The sequence below is a fragment of the Ovis aries genome, chromosome 13, assembly GCF_016772045.2.
Source record: "Ovis aries strain OAR_USU_Benz2616 breed Rambouillet chromosome 13, ARS-UI_Ramb_v3.0, whole genome shotgun sequence".
NCBI classification, from domain to species: domain Eukaryota; kingdom Metazoa; phylum Chordata; class Mammalia; order Artiodactyla; family Bovidae; genus Ovis; species Ovis aries.
In genome coordinates, this window is record NC_056066.1 from 10,628,482 (window position 1) to 10,646,019 (window position 17,538).

The 17,538-nt window shown below is 37.6% G+C and overlaps 1 protein-coding gene and 1 long non-coding RNA gene across 5 annotated transcripts in view; one reads left to right on the top strand and one right to left on the bottom strand.

Moving 5' to 3' along the window:
• The window catches only part of LOC101107122 (ankyrin repeat domain-containing protein 26-like), a 78,737-nt gene that overhangs the window by 19,815 nt on the left and 41,384 nt on the right, over nt 1–17,538 (top strand). For all 4 annotated transcript variants that reach the window (XM_042230430.2, XM_060397171.1, XM_060397169.1 and 1 more), the window contains exons 11-13: nt 15,078–15,207; nt 15,509–15,570; nt 16,865–16,952. In XM_042230430.2, coding sequence (XP_042086364.2) covers nt 15,078–15,207; nt 15,509–15,570; nt 16,865–16,952 — 280 coding nt within the window. The remainder of the gene's footprint in view (nt 1–15,077; nt 15,208–15,508; nt 15,571–16,864; nt 16,953–17,538) is intronic.
• The window catches only part of LOC121816294 (uncharacterized), an 81,243-nt gene that overhangs the window by 11,227 nt on the left and 52,478 nt on the right, over nt 1–17,538 (bottom strand). The gene's annotated exons all lie outside the window — the stretch shown is intronic.

Here is a 17,538-nt window from a genome sequence, read left to right on the forward strand (position 1 = left end):
TCTCCATGTAACTCTGTGAACCTCTCTGGATGTCCCTCACTGTGGAGAAACTTTTCATCTTTCACCTAGATGTTTTATCAATGGTGCTGTATAGATGGAGAAGTCTTGAGACTACTGTAAAAATAAGACTGAAAACCAGAAGCAGGAGGCTTAAGTTCAAACCCTGAGAACACCAGAGAACTCCTGACTCCAGGGAACATTAATCAACAGGAGCTCACCAAATGCCTCCATACCTACACTGAAACCAAGCACCACTCAAGGGCCAACAAGTTCCAGAGCAAGACATATCATGTAAATTCTCCAGCAACACAGGAACATAGCCCTGAGCTTCAATATACAGGCTGCCCAAAGTCACTCTAAACCCACTGACATCTCACAACTCATACTGGACATTTTGTTGCACTTCAGAGAGAAGAAATCCAGCTCCACACGCCAGAACACTGACACAAGCCTCCCTAACCAAGAAACCTTGACAAGCCACCTGTACAACCCCACCCACAGTGAGGAAACTCCATAATAAAGAGAACTCCACAAACTGCAGAATACAGAAAGGCCACCCCAAACACAGCAATATAACCAAGATGAAGAGACAGAGGAATACCCAGCAGGTAAAGGAATAGGATAAATGCCCACCAAACCAAACAAAAGAGGAAGAGATAGGGAATCTACCTGTTAAAGAATTCTGAATAATGATAGTGAAAATGATCCAAAATCTTGAAATCAAAATGGAATCACAGATAAATAGCCTGGAGACAAGGATTGAACAATGCAAGAAAGGTTTAACAAAGACCTAGAAGAAATAAAAAGAGTCAATATATAATGAATAATGCAATAAATGAGATCAGAAACATTCTGGAGGCAACAAATAGTAGAATAATGGAGTCAGAAGATAGGATTAGTGAAACAGAAGATAGAATGGTAGAAATAAATGAATCAGAGAGGAAAAAAGAAAAACGAATTAAAAGAAATGAGGACAATCTCAGAGACCTCTGGGACAATGTTAAACGCCCCAACATTCGAATCATAGGAGTCCCAGAAGAAGACGACAAAAAGAAAGACCATGAGAAAATACTTGAAGAGATAATAGTTGAAAACTTCCCTAAAATTGGGAAGGAAATAATCACCCAAGTCCAAGAAACCCAGAGTCCAAAACAGTATAAACCCAAGGCAAAACACCCCAGGACACGTATTAATCAAATTAAAGAAGATCAAACACAAAGAACAAATATTAAAAGCAGCAAGGGAAAAACAACAAATAACACACAAGGGGATTCCCATAAGGATAACAGCTGAGCTTTCAATAGAAACACTTCAGGCCAGGAGGGAATGGCAGGACATACTCAAAGTGATGAAACAATAACCTACAGCCCAGATTACTGTACGAAGCAAGGATCTCATTCAAATATGAAGGAGAAATCAAAAGCTTTACAGACAAGCAAAAACTGAGAGAATTTAGCACCACCAAACCAGCTCTCCAACAAATGCTAAAGGATATTCTCTAGACAGGAAACACAAAAAGGGAGTATAAACTCGAACCCAAAACAATAAAGTAAATGGCAACGGTATCAAACTTATCAATAATTACCTTAAACGTAAATGGGTTGAATGCCCCAACCAAAAGTCAAAGACTGGCTGAATGGATACAAAAACAAGATCCCTATATATGTTGTCTACAAGAGACCACCTCAAAAGAAGGGACACATACAGACGGAAAGTGAAGGGCTGGAAAAAGATATTCCACGCAAATAGAGACCAAAAGAAAGCAGGAGTAGCTATACTCATATCAGATAAACTAGGCTTTAAAACAAAGGCTGAGAAAAGAGACAAAGAAGGACACTACATAATGATCAAAGGATCAATCCAAGAAGAAGATATAACAATTATATATGCACCCAGCATAGGAGCACTGCAATATGTAAGACAAATGCTAACAAGTATGAAAGGGAAAATTAACAATAACACAATAATAGTGGGAGACTTTAATACCCCACTCACACCTAGGGATAGATCGACTAAACAGAAAATTAACAAGCAAACACAAACTTTAAATGATACAATAGACCAGTTAGACCTAATTGATATCTATAGGACGTTTCACCCCCAAACAAGGAATTTCACCTTTTCTCAAGCACACATGGAACCTTCTCCAGGATAGATTACATCCTGGGCCATAAATCTAGCCTTGGTAAATTCAAAAAAATTGAAATCATTCCAAGCATCTTTTCTGACTGCAGTGCAGTAAGATTAGATCTCAATTACAGGAGAAAAACTATTAAAAATTCCAACATACGGAGGCTGAACAACATGCTTCTGAATAACCAACAAATCACAGAAGAAATCAAAATATGCCTAGAAATGAATGAAAATGAAAACACAACAACCCAAAACCTATGGGACACTGTAAAAACAGTGCTAAGGGGAAAGTTCATAGCAATACAGGCATACCTCAAGAAACAAGAAAAAGTCAAATAAATAACCTAACTCTGCACCTCAAGCAACTAGAAAAGGAAGAAATGAAAAACCTCAGGGTTAGTAGAAGGAAAGAAATCTTAAAAATTAGGGCAGAAATAAATGTAAAAGAAACAAAAGAGACCATAGCAAAAATCAACAAAGCCAAAAGCTGGTTCTTTGAAAGGATAAATAAAACTGACAAACCATTAGCCAGACTCATCAAGAAACAAAGGGAGAAAAATCAAATCAATAAAATTAGAAATGAAAATGGAGAGACCACAACAGACAACACAGAAATACAAAGGATCATAAGAGACTACTATCAGCAATTATATGCCAATAAAATGGACTACATGGAAGAAATGGACAAATACTTAGAAAAGTACAACTTTCCAAAACTGAACCAGGAAGAAATAGAAAATCTTAACAGACCCATCACAAGCACGGAAATTGAAACCGTAATCAGAAATTTTCCAGCAAACAAAAGCCCAGGTTCAGACGGCTTCACAGATGAATTCTACCAAAAACTTAGAGATGAGCTAACACCTATCCTACTCAAACTTCCAGAAAATTGCAGAGGAAGGTAAACTTCCAGACTCATTCTATGAGGCCACCATCATCCTAATACCAAAACCTGATAAACATGCCACAAAAAAAGAAAACTACAGGCCAATATCACTAATGAACATAGATGCAAAAATCCTTAACAAAATTCTAGCAATCAGAATCCAACAACACATTAAAAAGATCATACATCATGACCAAATGGGCTTTATCCCAGGGATGCAATGAGTCTTCAATATCCTCAAATCAATCAATGTAATACACCACATTAACAAATTGAAAGTGGTCAACCACTTGTAAAAGAATGAAACTAGAACAGTTTCTAACACCATACATAAAAATAAACTCAAAATGGATTAAAGATCTAAACGTTAAGACCAGAAACTATAAAACTCCTAGAGGAGAATATAGGCAAAACACTCTCCAACATAAATCACAGCAGGATCCTCTATGACCCACCTCCCAAAATATTGGAAATAAAAGCAAAAATAAACAAATGGGACCTAATTAAAATTAAAAGCTTCTGCACAACGAAGGAAAATATAAGCAAGGTGAAAAGACAGTCTTCAGAATGGGAGAAAATAATAGCAGATGAAGCAACTGACAAAGAATTAATCTCAAAAATATACAAGCAACTCCTGCAGCTCAATTCCAGAAAAATAAACGACCCAATCAAAAAATGGGCCAAAGATCTAAACAGACATTTCTCCAAAGAAGACATACAGATGGCTAACAAACATGAAAAGATGCTCAACATCACTCATTATCAGAGAAATGCAAATCAAAACCACAATGAGGTACCATTTCACGCCAGTCAGAATGGCTGCTACCCAAAAGTCTACAAAGCAATAAATGCTGGAGAGGGTGTGGAGAAAAGGGAACCCTTTTATACTGTTGGTGGGAATGCAAACTAGTACAGCCACTATGGAGAACAGTATGGAGATTCCTTAAAAAACTGGAAATAGAACTGCCACACGACCCAGCAATCCCACTGCTGGACATACACACTGAGGAAACCAGAATTGAAAGAGACATGTGTATCCCAATGTTCATCACAGCACTGTTTATAATAGCCAGGACTTGGAAGCAACCTAGATGTCCATCAGCAGACAAATGGATAAGAAAGCTGTGGTACATATACACAATGCAATATTACTCAACCATTAAAAAGAATACATTTAAATCAGTTCTAACGTGGTGGATAAAACTGGAGCCTATTATACAGAGTGAAGTAAGCCAGAAAGAAAAACACCAATACAGTATACTGATGCATATATATGGAATTTAGAAAGATGGTAACGATAACCCTGTATGCAAGACAGCAAAAGGGACACAGATGTATAGAACAGTCTTTTGGACTCTGTGGGAGGGGGCAAGGGTGGGATGATTTGGGAGAATGGCATTGAAACATGTATAATATCATATGTGAAACGAATCATCAGTCCAGGTTCGATGCATGATACAGGATGCTTGGGGCTGGTGCACTGTGATGACCCAGAGGGATGGTATGGGGAGGGAGGTGGGAGGAGGGGTTCAAGATGGGAAACTCATGTACACCCGTGGTGGATTCATGTTGATGTATGGTAAAACCAATACACTATTGCAATTAGCCTCCAATTAAAATAAATAAAAATTTTTAAAAAGATGAATATGAGACGGAATGAAGGTCAAGATGAAACAGATTATTTTACAAACACAACAGAAATAGTGGGGGTAAGTCAGATGAGGTACTCTATATTATAAATATGAGATAAATTATTTCAAATTCAACTTAGGAGAAAGTGAGGTTGTGAAAACTCAATACTTATACTCTTCTGAATGACATATAGCTGATTTTTGTGAAGAACTGAAAGAAAATTTGATACTTAGCTTTTTTGGTGGTTGTTTTTGAGGTTGGTGGTTATTTTTGTTTTTTTCTTTAATTGAAGTGTAGTCATTTACAATACTGTGTTAGTTTCAGGTGTATAGCAATGTGACTTGGTTACACTTGTATATGTATATATCTATATTGAATATAGTTCCCCCTGGAAGTTCATTTCAATTTGAAGTGATTTCTCTTTTTTTAAAAATTCTCACTTTGAAATTAATCAAGTGATGTCTTCTGTTTAATCTAGCAAAACTTTCATTCATAGGCAATTCTAGATGAGCTCTGTTTTAGGCCTTCAGTTCAGTTCAGTTCAGTCGCTCAGTCATGTCCGACTCTTTGCGACCCCATGAATCGCAGCACACCAGGCCTCTCTGTCCATCACCAACTCCCGGAGTTCACTCAGACTCACGTCCATCGAGTCAGATGGCCATCAAAATGGCCATCCAGCCATCTCATCCTCTGTCGTCCCCTTCTCCTCCTGCCCCCAATCCCTCCCAGCATCAGAGTCTTTTCCAATGAGTCAACTCGATATATTATGAATTAAGAATTTGTGGCCCTTCTGTTTCTTGTGGTTACTAACTTACTGTTTGATACATACTTAATGTACTTAACTAATTTATCTTACTGTTTGGTATGATCTTGCTGGAGGTTTTGGATCTTTTTGAAAATAAAGAGGAAATAAATAAGCATTTTATCTTGTCTTTTACTAAAATTATAATTTATAATTATATAAATGAGATTCCTAAGCTCTCTTCGTGACATGAAAAAATTTAAAGCTGCAACAGTCTTAAAGAAAAAAATGTAGAACTCTGCCCGCCGCCTCCCTGGAGAGATTCTGATTTATCTTTTCCTAACATCTGCAAGTAATGGGCAATTACACACATTAAATGAATGAAATCACAATTCATGATTTTTTTCTTATGTAGACTACTTGTTATAAAATCATAAGGAAAGAAGAATTACCAACAGAGTTTATAAAATAATCTCAGAAAGATAATTTTTTACTTTTTAAAATATCTCTAGTAATATATATATTCCATTTTAAGAATTTTATTAAAGAATAAAACTTTAAGAAGTTTATTTTTAAGAAGTATTTTTTTAAGTTAAGAAGTTATTTTTAAGTTAAGTTTTATATTTAAGAAGCTTTATTAGCTTTAGTATTTATAGGTGTTAAATTAGCATGTCAGTTCTTTGTTATACATGTTAAACTAAAATGCAAATTCTTCCATATCTAAAACTCAGTCATTGTGGTTACTTGATTTTTTCAGCTCATTTGTTCTTTCCTGATGTGAATATTGAATCTTGCTTGAAAATCATAGATGTATTTGAAAACTTTTAAATTTCCAACTTGGATAATCATAGTTTTACTATAAACTTTTTTAATATCTAGATTGTTCCTTCAGTCTTTATCTGCCATTGAAGAGGGCATAGATAGAAAATTAGAGCCATTAGTGTGCTGTTTACCAGGAAAGAAGAAGAAAACGATGAAATTTTCAAATGGGATTTTTAGAAAATGTATTTATTTTTCAATTGAAGGATAATCACTTTACAGAATTTTGTTTTCTGTCAAACATCAAGAATCAGCCATAGGTACACCCATGTCCCCTCCCTCCCAAGAGTTGACTCATTGGAAAAGACTCTGATGCTGGGAGAGATTGGGGGCAGGAGGAGAAGGGGATGACCCAGAATGAGTTGGCTGGATGGCATCACGGACTCGATGGACGTGAGTCTGAGTGAACTCCGGGAGATGATGATGGACAGGGAGGCCTGGCGTGCTGCGGTTCACGGGGTCGCAGAGTCGGACATGACTGAGCGACTGAACTGAACTGAACTGAACTGAACTGATTTATTTTTCAATTGAAGGATAATCGCGTTACAGAATTTTGTTGTCTTCTGTCAAACATCAAGAATCAGCCATAGGTACACCCATGTCCCCTCCCTCCCAAACCCTCCTCCCATCTCCCTCCCCATCCCGACCTTCTAGATTGTCACAAGAGTCCCTTTCTGAGTTCCCTGAGTCATACAACAAATTCCCATTGGCTATCTATTTTACATATGGAGTTGTAAGTTTCCATGTTACTCTTTCCATCCATCTCACCCTCTCCCCTCTTCCCCTCCCCCCATGTCTGTAAGTCTGTTCTCTATATCTGTTTCTCCCTTCCTGCCCTGCAAATAAATTCATTAGTACCATTGTAGATTCAGAATCTTTGTAGATTCCATGTATATGCGAATAGTATATGATATTTATACTTCTCTTTCTGACTTTCCTTTCACTCCGGAGAATAGGCTCTAGGTTTGTCAACCTCGTTAGAACTGACTTAAATGTGTTTCTCTTTATGGCTGAGTAATAGTCCATTGTATATATTGTTCTAGTTCTATGAAAAATGCCATTGGTAATTTGAAAGTGATCAGACTGAATCTGTAGATTGCATTTGGAAATATAGTCATTTTCACACTATTCATTCTTCCTCCCCAGGAATATGGAATATCTCTCCACCTGTTTATGTCGTCTTTCTTCTCTTTTCTCGGTGTCTTAGAATTTTCCATCTTTTGTCTCCTTAGGTAGGTTTATTACTAGATACTTTATTCTTTTTGTTGCAGTGGTGAATGGGATTGGCTCCTTAATTTCGCTTTCTGATTTTTCATTGTTAGTATATAGGAATTCAAGTGATTTCTGTGTATTGACCTTGTATCATACAACCTTGCTAAATTCATTATTTAGCTCTAGAAAATTTCTTTTACTAGAAAATAGATAGTTTCTTTTGGGTTTTCTATGTGCAGTATCATGTCATTTGCAAAAGTAAGAGTTTTACTTCTTCTTTTCAGATCTGGATTCTTTTAATTTCTTTTTCTTCTCTGATTGCCATAGCTAGGACTTCCAAAACCATGCTGAATAATTGTGGTGAGAACGGACAACTTTGTCTTGTTCGTGATCTTAGAGGGAATGCTTTTCATTTTTCCTTATTGAGAATAATGTTTGCTGTGGGTTTATTCTATATGGCCTTTACTATGTTGACAAAGGTTCCTCCTGTGTCCATTTTTTGAAGCGTTTTTGTCATAAACAGGTGCTGAATTGTGTCAAAGGCTTTTTCTGCCTCTATTGAGATGATCATATGGTTTTTATTTTTCAGTTTGTTAAGATGGTGCATCACATTGAAATTGGTTTGTGTATATTGAAGAATCCTTGCATCCCTGGCATAAACCCAAATTGATCATGGTATATGAGCTATTGAATGTGTTGTTGAATCGTGTTTGCTAGAATTTTGTTGAGGATTTTTACATCTGTGTTTGTCAGTGATATTGGCCTGTAATTTTCTTTTTTGTGTTGTCTCTGCCTAGTTTTGGTATCGAGGTGATTTTGGCCTCATAAAATGAGTTCGGAAGTGTTCCTTCCTCTGCAATTTTTTGGAAGAGTTTCAGAAAAATAGGCATTAGCTCTTCTCTAAACGTTTGATAAAATTACCCTGTGAAGCCATCTGGCCCTGGGCTTTTGTTTTTGGGAGATTTTGGATAACACTTTCAATTTCAGTGTTTGTAATTGGCTTGTTTGTAATTTTTATTTCTCCCTGATTCAGTTTTGGGAGGTTGAACTTTTCTAAGAATCTGTCCATTTCCTCTCAGTTGTCCCTTTTATTAGCATATTGTTGCTCAGAACATTCTCTCATGATCCTTTTCATCTCTGTGTTGTCTGTTGTAACCTCTCCTTTTTCACTTCTAATCCTGTCAATTTGATTTTTCTCCCTTCTGTTCTTGATGAGTCTGGCTAGTGGTTTGTCCATTTTGCTTATCTTCTCAAAGAACCAGTGTTCAGTCTGATTAATCTTTGCTATTGTTTCCTTCATTTTCTTTTTCATTTATTTCTGCCCTGATCTGTATGATTGCTTTCCTTCTGCTGACTTTGAGAGGTTTTGGTTCTTTTTCCAGCTGCTTTAAATGTAGGGTGTTGCCTGTGCGATGCTTTTCTTGTCCTGGAGGTAGGATTTTGCTGCTATCAACTTCTCTCTTAGAAGTGCTTTTACTGAATCCCATAGGTTTTGGGTGGTTGTGTTTTTGTGTCATTTGTTTCTAGGAATCTTTTGATTTCCTTTCTTATTTCTTCAATAACCTTTTCGTTATTTAGTAATGAATTGTTTAATCTCCATGAGTTCGTGTTTTTTTACATTTTTCTCCTGTAGTTGATATCTAGTCTCATAGTGTTGTGGTCAGAGGAGATACATGATATATTTTCAATTTTTTAAATTTACTGAGGCTTGATTTGTGGCCCAAGATGTGGTCTATCCTGGAGAATGTTCCATGTGCAGTTGCGAACAAAGTATATTCTGCATTTGGATAGAAAGTCCTGAAGATATCAATTAGATCCATTGGGTCTAATGTTTCACCGAAGTTTTGTGTTTCCGTATTGATTCTCTGTTTTGATGATCTGTCCATTGGTGTAAGTGGGGTGTTAAAGTCCCCCACTATGACTGTGTTGCTGTTGAATTCCCCTCTTATGCCTGTTAGTGTTTGCCTTGTGTATTGAGGTGCTTCCATGTGGGGGGCATAAATATTTCCAATTGTTATGTCTTCTTCTTGGATTGATCCTTTTTATGTAGTGTCCTTCTTTGTCTCTTATAATAGTCCTTATTTAAAAGTCTATTTGTGTGAAATAAGGATTGCCACACTGGCTTTCTTTTGGTTACCGTTCAAATGGAATATCTTTTTCCATCCATTTACTTTCAGTCTGTATGTGTCTCTAGGTCTGAAGCAGTCTCTTGTGGGCAGTATATATTTGGCTCTTGTTTTTGTATTCATTCAGTTATCCTGTATCTTTTGGTTGGTGAATTGAATCCATTTAATTTAAAGTAATAATCAATATATATGTTCCTGTTAACATTTTCGTAATTGTTTTGGGTTTGTTTTTGTAGGTCTTTCCTTTCTCTTGTGTTTACTGGCTGTAAATCCCTTTAGTATTTGTTGTAAGGCTGGTTTGGTGGTGCTAAATTCTCTTAACTTTTGCTTAGTCTGTAAAGCTTTTGATTTCACCATCAATTTTGAATGAGATCTTTTCAAATGGGGTTTTCTATTTCTTTCTTATGTCATAGTAGTACTTTAAAATGCCTCATACTTCCATCCTCACATAAGCATTTCTCCTCTACAAATTAAAACTTGTCTTTTAAGATCAATTTTAAAACAGAGTCTAACATAATAAAGGCTATATATGACAAACCCACAGCAAACATTATCCTCAATGGTGAAAAATTGAAAGCATTTCCCCTAAAGTCAGGAACAAGACAAGGGTGCCCACTTTCACCGCTACTATTCAACATAGTTCTGGAAGTTTTGGCCACAGCAATCAGAGCAGAAAAAGAAATAAAAGGAATCCAAATTGGAAAAGAAGAAGTAAAACTTTCACTGTTTGCGGATGACATGATCCTCTACATAGAAAACCCTAAAGACTCCACCAGAAAATTACTAGAGTTAATCAATGAATATAATAAAGTTGCAGGATATAAAATCAACACACAGAAATCCCTTGCATTCCTATACACTAATAATGAGAAAGTAGAAAAAGAAATTAAGGAAACAATTCCATTCACCATTGCAACGAAAAGAATAAAATACTTAGGAATATATCTACCTAAAGAAACTAAAGACCTATATATAGAAAACTATAAAACTGATGAAAGAAATCAAAGAGGACACTAATAGATGGAGAAATATACCATGTTCATGGATCGGAAGAATCAATATAGTGAAAATGAGTATACTACCCAAAGCAATTTACAAATTCAATGCAACCCCTATCAAGCTACCAGCCATATTTTTCACAGAACTAGAACAAATAATTTCAATATTTGTATGGAAATACAAAAAACCTCGAACAGCCAAAGCAATCTTGAGAAAGAAGAATGGAACTGGAGGAATCAACTTGCTGACTTCAGGCTCTACTACAAAGCCACAGTCATCAAGACAGTATGGTACTGGCCACAAAGACAGAAATATAGATCAATGGAATAAAATAGAAAGCCCAGAGATAAATCCACACACCTATGGACACCTTATCTTTGACAAAGGAGGCAAGAATATACAATGGAGTAAAGACAATCTCTTTAACAAGTGGTTCTGGGAAAACTGGTCAACCACTTGTAAAAGAATGAAACTAGATCACTTTCTAACACCGCACACAAAAATAAACTCAAAATGGATTAAAGATCTAAATGTAAGATCAGAAACTATAAAACTCCTAGAGGAGAATATAGGCAAAATACTCTCCAGCATAAATCATACCAGGATCCTCTATGATCCACCTCCCAGAATATTGGAAATAAAAGCAAAAATAAACAAATGGGATCTAATTAAAATTAAAAGCTTCTGCACAACAAAGGAAACTATAAGCAAGGTGAAAAGACAGCCTTCTGAATGGGAGAAAATAATAGCAAATGAAGCAACTGACAAACAACTAATCTCAAAAATATACAAGCAACTTCTGCAGCTCAATTCCAGAAAATAAACGACCCAATCAAAAAATGGGCCAAAGAACTAAATAGACATTTCTCCAAAGAAGACATACGGATGGCTAACAAACACATGAAAAGATGCTCAACATCACTCATTATCAGAGAAATGCAAATCAAAACCACAATGAGGTACCACTTCACACCAGTCAGAATGTCTGCGATCCAAAAATCTGCAAGCAATAAATGCTGGAGAGGGTGTGGAGAAAAGGGAACCCTCCTACACTGTTGGTGGGAATGCAAACTAGTATAGCCACTTTGGAGAACAGGGTGGAGATTCCTTAAAAAACTGGAAATAGAACTGCCACACGACCCAGCAATCCCCCTGCTGGGCATACACACCGAGGAAACCAGAATTGAAAGAGACACATGTATCCCAATGTTCATCGCAGCACTGTTTATAATAGCCAGGACATGGAAACAACCTAGATGTCCATCAGCAGATGAATGGATAAGAAAGCTGTGGTACATATACACAATGGAGTATTACTCAGCCGTTAAAAAGAATTCATTTGAATCAGTTCTGATGAGATGGATGAAACTGGAGCCAATTATACAGAGTGAAGTAAGCCAGAAAGAAAAACACCAATACAGTATACTAACACATATATATGGAATTTAGGAAGATGGCAATGACGACCCTGTATGCAAGACAGCAAAAAAGACACAGATGTGTATAATGGACTTTTGGACTCAGAGGGAGAGGGAGAGGGTGGGATGATTTGGGAGAATGGCATTGTAACATGTATACTATCATGTAAGAATCGAATCGCCAGTCTATGTCCGACGCAGGATACAGCATGCTTGGGGCTGGTGCACGGTGATGACCCAGAGAGATGTTATGGGGAGGGAGGTGGGAGGGGGGGTTCATGTTTGGGAACGCATGTACACCCATGGTGGATTCATGTCAATGTATGGCAAAACCAATACAGTATTGTAAAGTAAAATAAAGTAAAAAAAAAAAAAAAAAAAGAGTCTTCTTGTAGCATCTTGAAATGGTGTTTTACAATTAAACCTTTTCATTAAATAAAATGCTTATTATGGTAATATGAGAGAAATGAGTATTTTCATATATTTATAAAAGTATATTTTTATATCCTTGAAATATGTTGAAATATATAATTGACAATTTTAATCTCATAGTTTTCTTTCCCTGGTATTGTCTTATTTTCAAAAGTTCAGAATTATGCCTAGGTTTGCATTAATTATACCAGGTTAGTATCTTTTACAAATAATTATCTTTACAGTATGTTTTTCCTGAATAAGTTTATCTATTTCTAATTCAAATGTATTTACCCAAATCCTTTCTTCTGAGTCCCTTGCATGCCTCAAAATAATTTATTACACCCCAAACTGAAGGCATTGTCCCTGCCGCTTCCCTCATCCCTGACTCTTTCTAAGCTATCCCTTCATCTGTCCTCCCCATCCTAGTAGACAGCATCACTGAAATGCCACAGCAGGAAAAATCCTGGACTCCAAACTTCCTTGAAATTACCGCCTCCAGTCACTCAGGAAGTTCAGTATTTTCTGCCTGCTTATCATTTTTTATATCTTATCACTATAACTCACTGTCTCACCTATAATCTTGAAATATTCTTTTCTAGTTTTGCTACCCTGATGTTCTTTTTTATGTTGCTGCCAGAGTAATCTTTCTAAAATATACTTGTCCATCTTTTCACTCCTCCTGGCTCTGCAGTTTGTTTTAGAATGACTGTTACCATTTTTATTTGGCTATTTTAAAAGCCAAATTAGCTTTTTAATTACAGTTTAATGGACACTTTGGGTGATGTACAGTATCTACTGTACTTACTGTCCACTCTGGAGCATTGCTTATAGGGTTTTTTTTTAATGCTCTCCTGTAAAATACCGTCTTATTTGCTATTTCCTTCAATCTAAGTCTGAATTTGGCTATGAGTTCATGGTCTGTGCCACAGTCAGCTCCCAGTTTTGTTTTTGCTGACTGTATAGAACTTCTCCATCTTTGGCTGCAAAGAATATAATCAACCTGATTTTGGTATTGACCATCTGGTGATGTCCATGTGTAGAGTCTTCTCTTGTGTTGCTGGAAGAGGGTGTTTGCTATGACCAGTGCGATCACTTGACAAAACTCTATTAGCCTTTGCCCTGCATTCTGTACTCCAAGGCCAAATATCCAAATAGGGAAAGGAGTACATCAAGGCTATATATTGTCACCCTGCTTATTTAAGTTATATGCAGAGTACATCATGAGAAACTCTGGGCTGGATGAAGCACAAGCTAGAATCAAGATTGCTGGGAGAAATATCAATAACCTCAGATATGCAAATGACACCACCGTTATGGCAGAAAGCAAAGAACTAAAGAGCCTCTTGATGAAGGTGAAAGAGGAGAGTGAAAAAGTTGGCTTAAAACTCAACATTCAGAAAACTAAGATTATGGCATCCAGTCCCATCACTTCATGGCAAATAGATGGGGAAACAGTGGAAACAATGACAGACTATATTTTCTTGGGTTCCAAAATCACTGCAGATGGTGACTGCAGCCATGAAATTAAAAGACACTTGCTCCTTGGAAGAAAAGTTATGACCAATCTAGATAACATATTAAAAACCAGAGACATTACTTTGCCAACAAAAGTCCGTATGGTCAAAGCTGTGATTTTTCCAGTAGTCATGTACGGATGTGAGAGTTGGACTATAAAGACAGGTGAGCGCCAAAGAATTGATGCTTTTAAACTGTGGTGTTGGAGAAGACTCTTAACAGGCCCTTGGACTGCAAGGAGATCCAACCAGTCCATCCTAAATCAGTCCTGATATTAACTGGAAGGACTGATGCTGAAACTGAAACTTTGGCCACCTAATGTGAAGAACTGACTCATTAGAAAAGACCCTGATGCTAGGAAAGATTGAAGGCAGGAGAAGAAGGGGATGACAGAGGATGAGATGGTTAGATGGCATCATCGACTCAATGGACATGAGTTTGAGTAAACTTTGGGAGTTGGCAATGGACAGGGAGGCCTGGCATGCTGCAGTCCATGGGGCCGCAAAGAGTCGGACACAACTGAGTGTCTGAGCTAAACTGAACTTTCTACTTCCTAGTGCAGTGTAGTCTTTTCCCTTTCATTTGAATAAAAGCATGGCACCAAATAAAATAAATTTGTGATGATGTAATGCCTTTATGTGTTTAGTAGATCCCTGTCACTTGAAGGAAGAAGATGACACTTGCTTTTCCCTGTTTGAACCTGGTCCTCCAGTTTTGTCTCTCTATACAGTTCCCAGTAACTGTGATCTAGTTTTCCACATGACTTGTGAACATTGTTTCACACCTCATCTGTTGGTTCATGCCATCCTTCCTAGAATCCCCATCACACCCCAGCTCTGCACTCTGTCTTCTGAGACACAGCCCTTTGTCACAGCGTTCCTTGAACTTCGCAGGTACACCTGCCTCCTCTCTCCTTTGTGTGCATCCTGTGCTCTGTCCACTTCAGCTGCAGAGATGTCAAAGGATACTCTTCTGCTCTTGTTTGTGTCCATGTGTCTCTGCCTTGCCTAGACGCAGAGCAGAGTCACTCTTCTCTTTACAGTTCTAACTTCTCCCAGGACACCCTAGAGGATGTGCTAGACACAGTGATTGTTTGTCGTCTCACTGACGGGGTGAAGGACCAATGAATGAATATGTTTTCTGAAGTTGGGTTTTGGTTTCATTTTGTCTTGTTTTTATAGGAAGGAGCCACAAAGCCAGAACTTGTTGAAAAAGAAAGTGATACTGATATTATTGAAAGAGCTCCCCAAGGGCAAGCAAATCATGACCATTTGACTTCTGTTGATAGAGCACGTGAAAATGATAGAAGTGGTAAGTTAGTGAATGCCTGTAAATTTTGTCTATACTTAAAAGCAAATATAAAAACATGTAAATGGTATAGATCCAAATTCAATATCCATTTCATTTTAAGTACACTTCTTTTGCTCTCTTTCTTCAGAAGTGTCCCACCTACTACCAACTTATTCTTCCTGAAAATGCTTCAACCCTCTGAAATTCTTTTCCACTACTTTATTTTATTGAAATATTTGTGGATAGAGGTAGACTTACATACGTCTTTAAAATTCATAGTAGTGAATGTTCTCATTAATGTATCTGTGACTGCATTTTACAGGCATGATGTCAGCCCTAGGACTGGGAGAGGAGAAAGATATAGAATCACCTTGGGATTCTGAGGTACTGTCTTCTGTTATTATTTTGAAATGTAAGCCCTGAGTAATGTAAGTACGTGAAAGCGGGAGATGCTGTGACTCTCTCACCCTTGCATTTCCCCATCAAAACTTTTTTCTTGCTTTTAACCTATATTGAATAAAATCACTCTGTGCTAAATACTACCACCTAGTACACTTTTGTTCATTTACAAGATTCGCCTAGTGAAGTCAGTGTAGTACAAAGTCCCAGGGTTAGAGATCATAAGGAATCCCTTTGAGTTCTGAAGCTACATTTATCTGAAAATTGAAACCTTATTTCAGGTCAGCCCATGGCCAAATGTTTCTTTGTTGTGTGTGTGTGTGTGTGTGTGTGTGTGTGTGTGTGTATCACCTCTTTTTTAGATTCTTTTCCCGTATAGGCCATTGCAGAATATTGAGTAGCCTTCCCTGTGCTATGCAGTTGGTCCTCACTAGTGATCTGTTTCATACACAATAGTGTGCAGTGTGTGTGTGTTAGTCCCAATCTCCCAACCAAATGTGTGTTTCTTTGGTACATACGCATGTGTAAAACTGCTAGAGAGGGTCAGAGAGAAACAGGTTGAATTGTGGTTTTTTATCACTTGGACCTTGAAAGATAGTGCTTGAGACTTGAAAGTGTTACTGTGTTTGGATTGTCAGGTTGATCTGGAAGAAACATTTAAGAGAAGCAAAAGCATGGGGAGTAGTAAGAACTATGTGGGGTTATAATAACAGCAGTTTGCTTTAGCAATGTTTTAGTAAGTACAAACCATTTTGGATTGTTTAAGTAGCTGGGGACTTCCCTGGTGGCTCAGAAGGTAAAGTATCTGCCGACATTTTAGACCAAGGTTCAATCCCTGGGTCGGGAAAATCCCCTGGAGAAGGAAATGGCAACCCAGTCCAATACTCTTGCCTGGAAAATCCCATAGATGGAGGAGCTAGGCAGGCTACAGTCCATGGGGTCGCAAAGAGTCAGACACGACTGAACAACTAAACTTAAGTAGCAGGGCAGACTACCTTTATGGCAGCCGTACTTGAGGTAACATAAAGTAACGATGCCCTTTTTGAAGGTGGCAGCTATGGAAGGAGATAGGAAGGGCCTAATGTCTTCATTGCTGGCAGCCACTGCCTGGTGATCCAGCAGTATATGAAGTCAGCATGCAGGTTCTGTCATTTGGCAGCTGTGAGATCTTGGCAAAACCTGTCTTAACTGGGTTAAATGTAGGCAGTTTTTAAAAGTAGGGTATTTTCTTAAAAAGATATTAAGAAATCCTCATGGAACTCAATATTGATTTTAACAGAGTATCTCTGAGAGCATTCCACTGAAGTTTGTGGATCATTTATTTGAAGATCAAAGAGGAAAAACTACATTAAATGAACAAGTACAAGGTGAGAACTGTATTTTATAGAAAAGTTATTTGACAGAACATTGATTTAAAATGGGACTATTCTAACAGGCAAAAAAAAAAACAAAAAAAAAACACCGGTCAGATGCGTAGTGAGGAAAAAGACGAGAAGAGGAGGGAAATTGTGTATCTTATTAGGTGTCAGCCACAGATTAAATTGAGAATCCAGTTTAAGGAGCTAAACGATTAGTTCCTGGACTTCTTGGAGGTCCAAATGTTAAGACTGTCCAGTGCAGGGGTGGAGGTTTGATCCCCGGTCAGGGAACTAAGATTCCACGTGACACATGGGCAAAAGAAAAAATAATTAGTTCTGTTTCAAGATACTCTACAACCAAAGGAAGGTCGAGAAATAAGAGGCAAGAGGGAATGAAGGATGAGAGAGGCAGTGGGTACAGGGAGGAAAGGAAGAAAGGACGCACAGGTCTGTGGGGGAGGGGGCAATAAGTAATGAAGGTCTCTAGATAAAGGGAGAGTATTTGACCTGGACAATGAATTTGAAGTGAGCTTCCAGCACCAAAACTTGTCAGAGAAGAACAGCAAAGTTCTCCCTCCCTCCTGTTTACTCGTTG